General features: G+C 39.6%; 1 protein-coding gene across 1 annotated transcript; it reads left to right on the top strand.

Annotated features, from left to right (window-relative positions):
• The first annotated feature begins 231 nt into the window (after positions 1 to 231).
• LOC138963978 (uncharacterized) lies at positions 232 to 9,776 on the top strand. The gene is made up of 8 exons (XM_070335836.1): positions 232 to 723; positions 1,355 to 1,611; positions 2,013 to 2,159; positions 2,916 to 3,139; positions 4,572 to 4,799; positions 5,185 to 5,359; positions 7,491 to 7,636; positions 8,701 to 9,776. The coding sequence occupies exons 1-8, from the start codon at positions 453 to 455 to the stop codon at positions 9,017 to 9,019; spliced, it is 1,767 nt and encodes a 588-aa protein (XP_070191937.1). The 5' UTR covers positions 232 to 452; the 3' UTR covers positions 9,020 to 9,776.
• Positions 9,777 to 11,042: the final 1,266 nt, after the last annotated feature.

Below are 11,042 nucleotides of genomic sequence, written 5' to 3'. Positions count from 1 at the left end.
CGGTGTGTGCTTGCGCTGTGCTACTAAGACTCTATTTATAGAATTAATAACTTTAACACAAATTCTATTTTTTTTTCAATTAGAATAATCAGCAGCAAGCTGAACATAATAATAGTTTACGACAGATTATGATAGAACTAAGGTTAGATTACAATATAGCTCAACAAACCGCAAGCGTTACTATGAATGTTCTGCCCTACTTTGCGGAATGGTTTCCGCCAATGTCGTCAGGCACGCGCTAAACAACTTTCCACATGGTGGTGCAAACAATAGGAAGTCGTCTTTATAAACAGATGACACAGATCAAAATCTTCACACTTGCACACACGTACAGAGAACAGAAGAGAAAAGCTACAGTGAAATTTCAGTTCCATCTCCACTCTCTGCAACGCAGACACCTCGTTTAACCCTCCGAATTTTGTTGCAAAGAGCAAACCGAGCAGACGACAAAAATGCCGAGAGGACGAGGCCGCGGTAGAGGCAGGGGGGGCAGAGGCAGAGGGGGCCGCTTCGGTCGAGGTGGCAGCAGAAACAGATCTGCAAACGAAGATGGCCAGCCGAAAGAAGAGGCGACGAAAGACATCGACATCGAACAACATCCCAAAGAGTTCTTCGTGGGCGTGGTTTCCACAGAGGAGCACATGAAGGCTCAAAAGCAGAACAGACCACGCTACGCTGCAGTGCTGGCCGTGTTGCAGAAAAATGGGGTGGCCATTTCACAGAGTGAGTTGCTGCACTTATTTTGAAAGAATATTAGTTAAAATTGTTTGTGTACAATGTGTTGTTTTGTAAACCACTAATGTCACTTAGAAGAGGAACCAGAAAAGTCAATGTAGACTATAGCTGTACCATAATTGCTAACTGTTCCTTAGGCCAAAAAAAAAAATAGGTGTGGTTACGGTAACATAGCCAAAAAAAATAGGGTAGGTAGGTAGGCAATCACTTTTTTTTTTTTTTTTACTTTTTTTTCTAATGTGTACAAATTAAACCTACTTGACAGGGAAATAAGTGTGCGACTCGGGCGCTTTCGCTTTCATTGCGTTTTTTGCACTCGTTTTTGTTGTTGTTGTTGTTTTTTTTGACAAATGTAAAAAAAGTTATAGGATCGGCCCCTAAAATTAGGGTAGGTCGGGTTACCGTAACCACACCTATTTTTTTTTTTAGGCCTTAGGAATGTTCAACAGAATGTTTTGACTAGCAGAGCTAGTTTTTCAGAAGAAAATTATTGTATATATGACACTATAGCTAGTCACAGTCAATCATACATGTTTTCATGTGGACTTGCATGGTGTTTCATCATTCATAAATAAATTCATAAATTCATAAAAATATACCTATCCATTGTGTCTTTTAGACTCTCGCATAAGAGCACTGGCAATGGCCTGGGCAAGGAACGACTATGAGTTGGCTGATTCCCTTCTCAACAACCGCAGTGAGTTTGGTCTGCCGGAGGTGCTCAAGGCAGTGCAGCTTTTGGACTCTGGGAGGCAGGTTCGAGTCCTGGAGAAAAAGTTGAAGAGATTTCAGCTGTCCGCGGGGACCAAAGTGAATCCCAAGAAGATGGGCAAAATCAAGTCTGACATCGACAACCTCAATGCGCTTAAACCTCCGGTTAGTATATATACAGTAGAATACTGTGCACTGGATAACTTCAAACTCATGCTCTCATCACATACTAATAGAAAAGAAAGATGAAAATAATATGGAAAAAGTGTTATACTTAAACATATTGTACTATTTGTTGGAAATAATTGTTTATGTTTTTGTTGTATTCATGATGTTGATGGATTAAAACTAAAAATGAAAAAGAAAGATAAATCTGTGTATGTAAATCCATGGTTGATTGAGTTAAGTCAGAAGTGGGGAAAACATGTACATTTGTGTTCGTTCACAACAAAATTGCTATAAAGAAAGGATTCAACAATGTACGTTCAATCTCAAGACTTATGTGTGGATGGTTGGTCTGCATGTGGATGTGTAACTATTGAACAAATTGTTTCTGTTTTGAACAGATGGGTTCTGCAAGTGGTTCTGTGTGCAAGCAAGTGGCACACTGGGTGAAGGGTTTCACCAAGGATGAACTGGAGTTTTACGCCTTGCATTTGCCCAAGGAACCGTGGATGAAACTGGCAGACATCTGCCACTTTAACCCCAAACATGTACGTTTTCATTGGACTGATTGATTGATTCATTTATTCATTCAGGTATTAACTCATCTTGTATTATGTTACCCGGATTTTACATGGGTATAAGACCAACCCTCCACTTGGTCACATTACACATTATGAGTTAAAAGAATGTATTGTTTTGTCAATAACAGACTCTTCAACAACCTACCTTTCTTGTTTTTTGATTCTCATCTTGTATTGATTTATTAGCTAATTTATTTATTTCTCAAGTCAAATGGTCAAAGTAGCCAAATACATGTTACTTGTGGTGATATTCTATTTCCACTCGTTTTGCCTTGTTAAGGACATAAAGTCCTTTTTATTCCTGCTTGTGTTCTTGATTTGTGAGGGTTTATTTTTATCTTGCAATACACTGTGGTGGCTTTACTTTGAAAGGTTTTCAATCCAGTGATGGTTAGTACCCCCCTAGCAAGCTAGGCGCTTTGCGCCGTCGGCTCAGCACTTCGCGCCTTCACACCCATATCTTCACAAAATACTTTTGGAAACCCCCCCCATACAATGAACTGATCCGCCCCTGTTTGTGATGTAGTTGAAGCATTTTGTGATGTAAAACCCTTTTTTAAGACCTGAACAAATTTGAGAAAATGAGGTTTTAAAAACAAGGGAGTCTTAAAAGGGGGGTTCTACTGTATATATGAATATACTGTTATTGTCATTATTATTAGTAGTAGTAGTACATGTAGTAGTATTACTATTCTGTCACTAACACTGTATCTTAATCAACAGGACTTTGCCGCTCTCCCCTGGTTTCTTCCCTTCTGCTTTGGTGGGGACGCTCCGGATGGGTCCATGGTGAACCGTTGCCGCAACCTGACGGCAGAAAATGTCAACAGCCTGGTGAAAGAGTACGACATCCCCTACAGTCACCTCAAGCAGCTGAAGGATTCTCTGACGGAGGAGGCAAAGGTCCGCATCGCTGAGTACGAGGATAAGCTGGACACTGTTCTCTGGTGAGTTGTTGTTTGTTGTTATTGCGGTTGTTATCGTTGTGACTTGGTTTTCGTGTTGGTGCTGGTGGCATGGTCTGGGGTGCAGCAGATTTTTTGTGCTCTCTGTGCGAAGTGTGATCCTTTTATGAATTAACTGAGTAAAAAAATTAATTCATCAAAAAATCCAACTTACCATCAGGTTTGTTTTTGTTTTGTGTGTGTGTAATGTGACCAAGTGGAGGGATGGTCTTATACCCATGTACAATCCGGTGTAGGATCCGGTCCGGTCCCCCCTCCGAAGTAGTCCCCCGGGGGACCAATTCGTGGCAAAAACTTCTCTATAATGGTCCCCCCTTAGACATCCAGCCTCGTTTTTCTTAGGCATTCAAGCCATTTTCAATCTATATCTTCATCCGGTATTATGTAGTGCACAGACAGTTTGACTATATTTTGCAGAAAATAAAATAGATCTGATTTATAATGCCGTTCAAAAGAAAAATCACATGAAATAAAATGAATAATAAATAAATACTGATAAGAAGAAATGAAACCAGTCTCTGATTCTTTCCTTTCTTTTCTCTGAAATTGCTGGTAACATTACTAACATTGTAACAAGAAAAACGAGGCTGGATGTCTAAGGGGGGACCATTATAGAGCAGTTTTTGCCACAAATTGGTCCCCCGGGGGACTACTTCAGAGGGGGGACCGGACCGGATCCTACACCGGGTCAGATCTGAGACAGCGAGCCAAACTGTTTACACAAAAAGGCCTGTACCTTTAAACATATATAACTTCTAGCCACCTCTTGCAAGTGAGTAATTTCTGAACTTAATTGCTGGTCGTTCAGTCTTCGGCTAATTTGCTGTCTGGCTGCATTAAGTGCCTCACCCATGCTTCTGTACAAACATTAACAGAGAGATCGATACACATGTCTCTGTGTGTGATAGATAATGCTATTACTTATTAACACATGTACACGTCCCTTGTGTCCATCCAGTGACCCTGCCGCTCAAGAGACTATGCTTAACTGAACAGAATAGAAGGAACACTTAGGCCTAAAAAATAAATCAATGTTTTGTGTTTGCCAAACCAACCCTATTTTTCCACCTGACCCTAGAACTGTTTTGACCCTTCAAGCAAAAAAATATAGAGATACAAAAACTAAAGGATAATAAAACTAAGAAAAAACTGACAAAACTCGATTATGCAGACATTACAAGGAAAGCTTTTGTTCTCCAACATCCAGGGGACAGAGCTTGCACGAGTTCCAGCAAATAAAAAGCAAAATGTGCTTATATAGTTAAATAAGACTATTCCTAAAAAAATATATAAATAAATTAAAAATGTATGACTTACCAACACTAAATATAATATTGGCCTTGTCATCGGAAACAATGGTAATTTATTTATAAATCCTTATGCTAAAACTAACCACAATTCTTGCTCCAAACAGGTACTATGAGGATCTTCAGTGCAAGGCTGTGGACGATGTTATCACTCAGCGTCTTGCCGCCAACGAGCCGGTCAACCTGGCTAGCGGCAAACTCCTTGAGCGACTCTTGACCTTGAAGATGATCCGGGAAAACATCACCCGCTATTCCCGCAATGCGGGCCCAACTGACAAGGCCTGTTTTTTGCCCAGCTTGATAAGTCTGGCCGAGCCGCGACTCACATCCATCAAGTAAGCATTTCATTGTTGTCCTGCTCTTTCAATCACGGCTATGTCTCTCTGTCTGACTGTGTCTTTACCTTTCTCCCTCTCTCCAGGTGCATTTATAGTTCATAGATACCTTCTTTCCAGAACGATATTCTCCATAATTCTAACTACAAGATGATTGCTTCTTTTTTAAAAACAGTCGTATTTGTGGAAAGTCAGTTAAAACAAGCAGATGAAGAGAACATACACTTTGTTTCTGAAGCCGTTTTTATTAAATTGTGTAGTCATATCTTCATTTTGGCGACATATGGCAAACTGCTGCCATGGATTCCGTGTGCTTTAGTACAAACAAAAACCCCACCAAAAATCCTTTCATGTGTCGCTAATTGCATGTCTTTTCTGTTGCCAGGTTGCCACTGGAGTCACCTATCGTTGTGATTGGTGACAAGTCTGGTTCCATGGAAGTGGCCATCAGAACCAGTACCATCATCGCCGGTCTGCTCACCGCTATTGCTTCCGCCAAGCTTGTCTTCTTCAACACAGAAAACCACGACGCCGACTTCATGCCGGAAACAGTTGAGCAGGTGTGTAGCTCGTGCCAGCTAGTTAATTCATGCATAGCTTCAATAGGCGACTTGCCCTATCGGCTAGCGCCGCGAAGTCACGCGATAAATCTGCAATACCTTGCGTGATCTTGCGAGATCTGCCTCAACCTGCGGGCATGTTTTGATAGCTCTGTGAGAGGTTGCGTTTCAGTGCAGACACTTCGCCTTGAAAATGGTGAATTTGCACTGTGCAGCAGTGGGCTGCAGCAATGTTAGCCGCAAGAATAATCCTAAAGTTTGTTCAAAGTACCCAAGCACGGCCCGTACACAAAGGAAAGGCGATCGAGTTTTTTTTTAACACAAGCCAGGGAACACCAGCGCTTGTGAAGCGATGGCTGAATTCTCTTCGACGTCAAAATGACGTGCCATCCCGGTGTCACGAACAGAAACCTCTGCTGAACAATCCTTCTCATTTCGGTCAATGCGCATGCACCAATCTTGGACTTAAAAAATGCGACCCTTTGACCGAACAAACCATGGGAGAGGGTAAGGGTTAGGGTTAGGGTTAGGGTAAGGGTTAGGGTTAGGTTGTTCACGACCTGATTAATCTCCCCATGTTAGCGCATGCTCATTGGCCGCAATGAGAAGGATTGTTCAGGCAGAGTTTTCAGTTCGTGACACCGGTACTCGGTTGTCTGTTCAATAACTTTATCAGCTTCGGTTTCTTGTATCCTGAATATTTTATTTTTCTTTCTTTGAGGTATTTTTGCAACTTTGGTACTTGCAATCGCATGAAAACTCTGCTGTTCGGTAGCCATTGTTTAGATCGGTGATTGTAGTGTATGGAAGGAACGATAACTCTTGAGAGCAAAATATTTGCCCGCAGGGAAGTGAACCTTCCTTATCTTACGCACCGGAGAGCTATCCAAGTGGGGTATTGTGCAAGTTGGCTATTGAGACAGAAAAAATACAATCAAATAAAATGACAAGTCCAGGTGGCTGTTCAAGTGGTAAAATGCCAGAAATGTCCAGTTAATGTGAATTCTAGCTGTTGAGCCAGAGGTTGATGTAACCTTAACATTTGTTTCATTGCTGTTATTCTGTTTGTTGTGATACATGACATGCTTAGATGATATTTAAATCGATGGTATAATACTTAATAGACGGTTATACGTTATACGATGAAGCAGCATCGAAATGAATGAGTCTCTAAACTGCATTCCATTTCTTTTGTTGCTTTGACAGAAGTTTCTATTTATTTCCTGTGAATGGAAAAAAAAAAATCCCCACAGTTTTATGATGAAAAATATATAAGAAGAATTAAGGCAATGAGCGGCACTAGAATGACCAAAATGAAACATGGAAAATACATGGAGTAACTTAGTTTTCTGGGTAGTTATTAAAGTGACTTATATAAAGAAATGAAAAAATTGCGAAAACTAAAGGACATAGATTGCCGTCGCTATGGAAACTACCATACACAGCGCCATATTGGATTTCTAGGAAACGGTTTTACAGCAACATCATACATCAGAAATGTTTAATATTTGGCACAAAGATACATAAGACTTTTATCTACAATCATATAGAACGATATTTTGACAAAAAAACTACAGTTGAATTCAAATTAATTTTTGAAATAAAGATTAATGAATATGCAGTTAGAAATTCATTAATCCTTATTACAAAAATTAATTCAAATTCAACTGTAGTCTTTTGTCAAAATATCGTTCTATATGATTGCAGATACAAGTCATGTGTATTCTTGTGCCAAATATTATGCATGTCTGATGTATGATGTTGCTGTAAAACCGTTACCTAGAAATCCAATATGGCGGCTGTATCCATAGCAACGGCAGTCTGTGTCCATTAGTATTTTAAATTTTTTCCATGTATTTGTATAAGTCTCTTCAATAACTACCCAGAAAACTAGGTTATTCCATGTATTATCCAAGTTTAATTTTACTGCTGCTCATTGCCTTAAGCAACAATAACTTGACAGAAAAAAACCCACCCAGGATGTTACAAATCTTGCTAAAATTAATGTATCTGGTTGAACCATAGGGATTCTAACAATCCCTGACATTGAAAACAATGTAAGTGATAACCGTACCTGTAAGTTAGTGTAACAGAAATATTTCAAATGCAACACTATGTTGTTTCCCCCCAGGTGTTGGAGCTGGCGGTAACAACGCGAGCTCAAGGTGGAACAGCTCCCGCAGCCAGCCTGTATCCATTCTACGAGCGCAAGGAGGTGGTCAAAACATTCATCATGGTCACCGATGAGGAGGAGAACCAGCAGACGCATGGTTACAGGTCAGTCACATTTACTGAAAACTTGGCTACACTGAGACTCCCCAAACAGTGTACATCAGACTTTTTTTTTTTCTTATTATAAAACTTTATCATTTTGTTAGGTTTTATGACAATAGCTAGCTTGCCAGCTACCCCACCCCACCCAGCCCGATGGATTCAAACTATGTATATATTACACATCATATGCATTTAGAGCGCTTACTTCCCTTTATCTATCTATATATATATATATATACGACTAGTGCCTGTCTGTCTGTCTGTCTGTCTGTCTGTCTGTTCGCGATGCACGGCCAAAGTTCTCGGTGGATCTTTTTCAAATTTGGACACCGTATTCAGCTACACCCTGGACACAACCTCATCGATGAGATATTTCAACACGTGCTCTCAGCGCGCAGCGCTGTGCGCGCTGAACCGATTTTGTTGTTGTTGTTGTTGTTGTCGGGATCCACTACCAGTAACTCTTCCTTATCTTCTCCAGTGTTTTCAGCCGCGATTATCTCCCTTCCTCCGTGTGGCGTCAATCCATATTCCCGTTACTAGGTTACTATTTTTAGAAGGTCACTGCACGTTACTATTTTTAGAAGGTCTCCAGTGTTTGGCGCCTGGTATTCGGCTCTACTTCTTCCCGGCGAAGCCGGTACCCGGCGAAGTGGGTAATCATCTAGTTAGATATATGTATCCAAACTTTGATGCAGGGTTCAATTTCAACTGTTGTTGTGCAGTTAAAGATTATTGTAAAAATGTTGTAGTTGGTAGCAAGAAGAAAATGAGTTTCATGTTTTGGTGTAAATTGGTATTTCACATCACTTTATCCATGAACATGCAGTTCAGTTTTAATTTTAGAAAGGTCGATCGAACAGTGTCTTTGTTAGTCAGGATGCTTGTTTTTAAAGCAGTTCCTTCGTTTATATTTTAAGACAGCGTAACAACTTAAACAGTTTTTTTTTTGCAACTTATTATTCAGTGCCTTCATAAACTTCTACATTTGTAAACATTTGAGTGAATGAAATGTATAACTTTTGGACAGGCCCTAACTTGCCATCTTTGATTCTTGATCTGTGCAGCTTTGCTGACCTGTACCAAAAATACTGTGAAGATGTGTACCCAGCTCGCTTGGTCTTCGTCTCTTTCCTGCGCTCTCAGCATGCAGCGGGACAGATGGTCAGTGCACTGCAGACTAAGGGGTACAAACCACTGGAGTTTCGACTAGAGGGGTCAAGACCGGACCTCAGCAAACTGGACAATCTGTTCGGTCTTCTGTCGGCAGACTCTGCTGATTTTGATGATGAACTGGCCATCGCTGAGCAACGCATCAAAACCGAAGGCATCGCCAAAGTCTATGACACTCTGAAAAAAGGACTTCAGGATAAGAACGAAGATTGAAATTAAACTTTTGTGAAAACTTGTAAGAAATGATGGCAGACTGTTTATAAAAAAAAAGAAAAAAAAGAAAATCATCAAATGCTCAGGTCCATAACCTGATCTGTTGGTCACATGTAGACACTTGTCTGTATTAAGTAGAACCTTTGTGTTTTTATACTGTGATATTTCCTGTTTGCAATATTTTGTGGTTGTACTGATGGGGGGAGGGGGGGGTAATTGTGTGTCTGGCTTGGGCACTGAATTATTTTGCATTGGTTGCATCGGTTGTCGTTTGGTTGTGATGTAATGCAGATGGATGTTATTACAGAGATTATGATCACTGCCTTTACAAGCCCATCAAATGTTATAACAATAACAATAACAGTACTTTATTGTTCATTAAAATATTACATAAGAATGGAACATTTTCTTCAGCACACCCTGCCTGCCTGTAAACGATTATAACAACAATGGTATAGGACAACACACATAAAACATAGGTTCATGTATGTAATAACAAGCACGCCTATCATATAAATCCTGCTTTGTTGATGTTTTTGGTGCTGCTAATTATTTGTTTTTTTCGTGTGTTGGCAAAGAATGCCAGTCACATTTCTGACAGAATCACACTGACACACAGCTACCACGTAGGTTGTTATGAGTCATAGCCATAGGTTTTCTTTGTCTTTTTGGGTTATTTCTTGACATGAGAATTTTTATCGTTTCACTGTTCTCCAGAAAATGACTGTTTCATTTTCCAAAAAATGGCTGGTACATGTACATGTGCACGTGTCGTTATTATGTGCATCTGTCTGTGTGTGTGTGTGTGTGTGTGTGTGTGTGTGTGTGTGTGTGTGTGTGTGTTAAACTTGTTTCTTTGATGGCAATTTCTGAAGTCGTATCATCATGTCATTAGATAGACACACATGATGTGTGTCTATCTGATGTGTGTCTATCTACTTGTCCGTCTTCTACATAGTTGATTTGGGTTGAAGGTTAAAATAGTCATTGCTAAATTAGAGAGATAAGTAATAAGTTTTAAATCTCAGATCTTGCTCCCATTCTCACCTTTTTTCAACTCCAGCAAAGTATTGAGCACCAAGCATTATTGTACATCTTGCCCAAGTTACCTCCCTTCAACTGCCACAGTAAGATAGAAAGAGGTTGCAAGTGTCACTGCTACTACTATAGTAGAAGGTACATGGCTTCCATTTTTTCCTCAAAAACCTGACTGCTGTTGTTCACTTAATTGCTTATTTTTGGACATTGCAGTCCTTGTTAGATAACTTCTTTTCATTCATGACATGTGCTGGGGGTTTTGGTTTGTTTTTGATTAGCTTGTGGTTTTTTTTCAAATGTTTATTGTGAATATAATGTTATTAAACTTGTTATTGATTAATTTTACAAAACTTTTTATTGATTGTTTTAACGTGGGCATATAATGTATATGCTTTCTATATATACGTTTGTTATGTCTAACAGTTAATGTTTCTTGATATTTGTACATAAACGTTTGTTTGACCTATGTTCTTTGTAGACATTTGCATAATACATGTTTTTACATTAGTGCAATAGACTTTTGTGTGTGTACTACATTGTACTGCTTCAATATATGTTGTTGTTTTTGTATGCGATGTAGAAAGGTCTTACTATTTTTGCATATTTATCAATGGCATTTTTCAAGTTTTGTCTGCATTGTTGGGAACCAGACCATGTGATTACAATTTTAAAATGATATAGATAACTTTAAATATACTCTAGAGATTTAGATCTCACGACGTGTAGCCAAGATGTGAATGTGTAAGTTTAGCTATGACACTCCCTGTACGTTTAACGTCATCAAATCAAGCTTTTACGTCACTCGTTTTCCAAGTTCTACATGTTGCTCTAGCCGACACGACGTTTAAAATGGAATCCCGGAGCGCTGTCGTGCTGAAGACGAATTTTCTCCGTCTCTAAAATTTCAGCATAGTAAACTAACATGAACAGGCGTAGTAGAGTAAGCATTAGGGAATTTCAATGTGCTGTTTTCAGGAAATACTTG

The sequence above is a fragment of the Littorina saxatilis genome, linkage group LG4 (genome assembly GCF_037325665.1).
Source record: "Littorina saxatilis isolate snail1 linkage group LG4, US_GU_Lsax_2.0, whole genome shotgun sequence".
NCBI lineage: Eukaryota > Metazoa > Mollusca > Gastropoda > Littorinimorpha > Littorinidae > Littorina > Littorina saxatilis.
Note: the sequence above shows the minus strand (reverse complement) of the source record. Positions and strands in the feature narration are given on the sequence as shown.

Excerpts from the sequence above, each read along its gene's own strand:
- LOC138963978 (XM_070335836.1), top strand. The coding sequence starts at position 453 with ATGCCGAGAGGACGAGGCCGCGGTAGAGGCAGGGGGGGCAGAGGCAGA. Across the intron at positions 5,360-7,490 it reads TGCCGGAAACAGTTGAGCAG|GTGTTGGAGCTGGCGGTAAC; the intron begins GTGTGTAGCTCG and ends GTTTCCCCCCAG. Across the intron at positions 7,637-8,700 it reads CAGCAGACGCATGGTTACAG|CTTTGCTGACCTGTACCAAA; the intron begins GTCAGTCACATT and ends TGATCTGTGCAG.